Genomic DNA, 2,230 nt, shown 5'->3' on the forward strand with positions numbered 1-2,230 from the left:
TGCTACCAGTGGGCAGTTAATCTACACGCCTGTAACACTCCATTTTAACTAAGACCATATTTACTAAATGTATTATGTAATATACAGTTGTAAATTTCAATAAAGTTATTTAAAAAAAAAATTGATTTGCATCATTGGCCCAACAAGAGTCAATGAAATTTAACTTATGAATAGACTCTTGTAAGGTCCCGTTGTTTTAAAAATGAAATTACAACAGAGATGGAAAGCGATGAAGTGAGGAAAAAAAATCTTTTGTTTCCCGGATATGTTGAGTAAATAAAGAAGGGATGAGCAAAGCTATTGCGGGAAACTGGGGGCATTATCCGACAACAAATATACACTTGTGCTTCCCTCTGTTATCTTAATAACAATACAATGTCTACTTTCTTAGATATACACAATTTATAAGTGGTGTGTATTTTTTCTATTAGCTTTAATTATTATTTTTACCTAATTATTTTGAAAAATAGGAAATGGATATTGACGTTAAACAATTTTTTCCAGCTGTTTTAGAGAAAAATAATCGTAGTCGATCACATTACTATCATTTATTATTTTAATATATTAATTTTCATGTTCGTGAGTCGAGCCCTTGCAACTTATTTTTAAACGTGGAGTGAGAGAGCTAAGAAAGTTTGTTGTTGCGCCCGAAAACTTCATAGCTCTCCAAAATCCTATTAAATCAAGAGAATATTTCTAATGTCTTGTAATTTGTTAAATCTGTCAGGAATAAGAAGCAGGAACAATCTACACGTGTAAAGAAACAGTCGGAACCGCCTGAGTGAAAGACTTCTAAAATGAAAGTTAGGCAGGAAACGATTCGTTAAACGGAATCCGACGAAGAGAGACCTAGGGTTATGATAAATCTCTTTTCTAATTCTGAAAACAACCCTTTTCCTGCCGTATTTTAGCACTTTCATATGAAAATTTCCTAGAATTTTAGATGTCTTCCGTGAAAGGTTTAACCTTTGCCCCATAATTTCAGGAGATGAATTGAAAAGTGGAATATTAGAGTAATTTAGCAGTTGGCATTTGGAGCTGTCGATCCGCCCTCCCTTTCAGGGGGTCCCTCGCCTTCCATCTCAGTTCAGCCTCAAAATTGAAAAGCGTCTCAAGTCCGTGAAATTGAGGAAAGATGTTTTCTCTGAACATACAAGGAATTCCGAAGCAGCGAGTATGTGTTAATTCACTAAATTTCATTTTATTGAATGAGTCCTAATATACCAGATAATTTCAAACCACATAAAAAATCGGCTATGCAGCTTTTAAAATAAACACCAACATATTTATAAAAAGGAATTTATTTTAAAAATATTTCTTCTAATGGTCCCTTAGCCATTTGTCCAGCTCTTTCAAAAGTTCAGCTTTGGTTTCCACTGCTTTTCTTAATGACTTCATTAGATGATCATTCTGAAAAATATATATTAAAACGATCAATCAGCTATTGAAACAACATTACAAAGTTATATTTTTATTTCTAATAAATATCTGTAATGCGAAATCAACTAAGTTAATATCTTCAGTATTACTAATAATTCTAATAAATGTTAGAAAAGTAGCTTTATTTAAATTTTAAAGAATTTTTGTTAACATTTTTAAGTAATGTAATGTTCCACGCATTCAGTATAATTTGTTACAAATTATCTGTTCGTAATTTGAGGGGAGGGAGGGTGCGGTCAAAATAAAAAACAAATAAGTTGAAGTAACTTATTTAACCATGCCAACGTTTCGGCCAGAATTTCTAGCCTTCATCAGAGCTAAGAACAGAACAAGATAACAACTAATGAATACAGAAAATAAAAAAGATAATATAAATAGAATGACATAAAGTAAATAATTGTACAGAATGAAATTAATAAGATAAAGTGATGAAAGAAGTGGAAAATAAAATGTATACATAGGTAATTCAATAAGTAGGTAAAATAACATAATTAAGGAAATAAAATAATATTTTATTTTGAATATATACAAATATTTTTTTATTTTTATCATGATCAGAGGGCATATAATTAATTATTTGATAATTTAATAGACAGACTAATACGAACTATTTTCTTTAATGCTTTATTGAAAATAATTACATATTAAAAGGTCAAGCCTTTTATTTAATACTGTTTTCCTAAAACTTAAATGTAGAATATTTATTTCTTATTTATTTTTTACATTGATTTGCTTTATTTGTAAGCATATGTATACATGTTTTAGTTTCAAAGCTCAGGATAAAATATAT

The 2,230-nt window shown here is 29.6% G+C and overlaps 1 protein-coding gene across 1 annotated transcript in view; it reads right to left on the reverse strand.

The window, feature by feature from the left end:
* Window positions 1-1,320: 1,320 nt before the first annotated feature.
* The window catches only part of LOC136796982 (dynein axonemal intermediate chain 4-like), a 52,573-nt gene continuing 51,663 nt past the window's right edge, over window positions 1,321-2,230 (reverse strand). Inside the window, exon 14 of the mRNA XM_067052257.1 lies at window positions 1,321-1,410. Within this exon, the coding sequence (XP_066908358.1) occupies window positions 1,321-1,410 (90 nt within the window). The remainder of the gene's footprint in view (window positions 1,411-2,230) is intronic.

Source organism: Halyomorpha halys, unplaced genomic scaffold, assembly GCF_000696795.3.
Source record: "Halyomorpha halys isolate HHAL.00 unplaced genomic scaffold, Hhal_1.1 Scaffold664.1, whole genome shotgun sequence".
Classification (NCBI taxonomy): domain Eukaryota; kingdom Metazoa; phylum Arthropoda; class Insecta; order Hemiptera; family Pentatomidae; genus Halyomorpha; species Halyomorpha halys.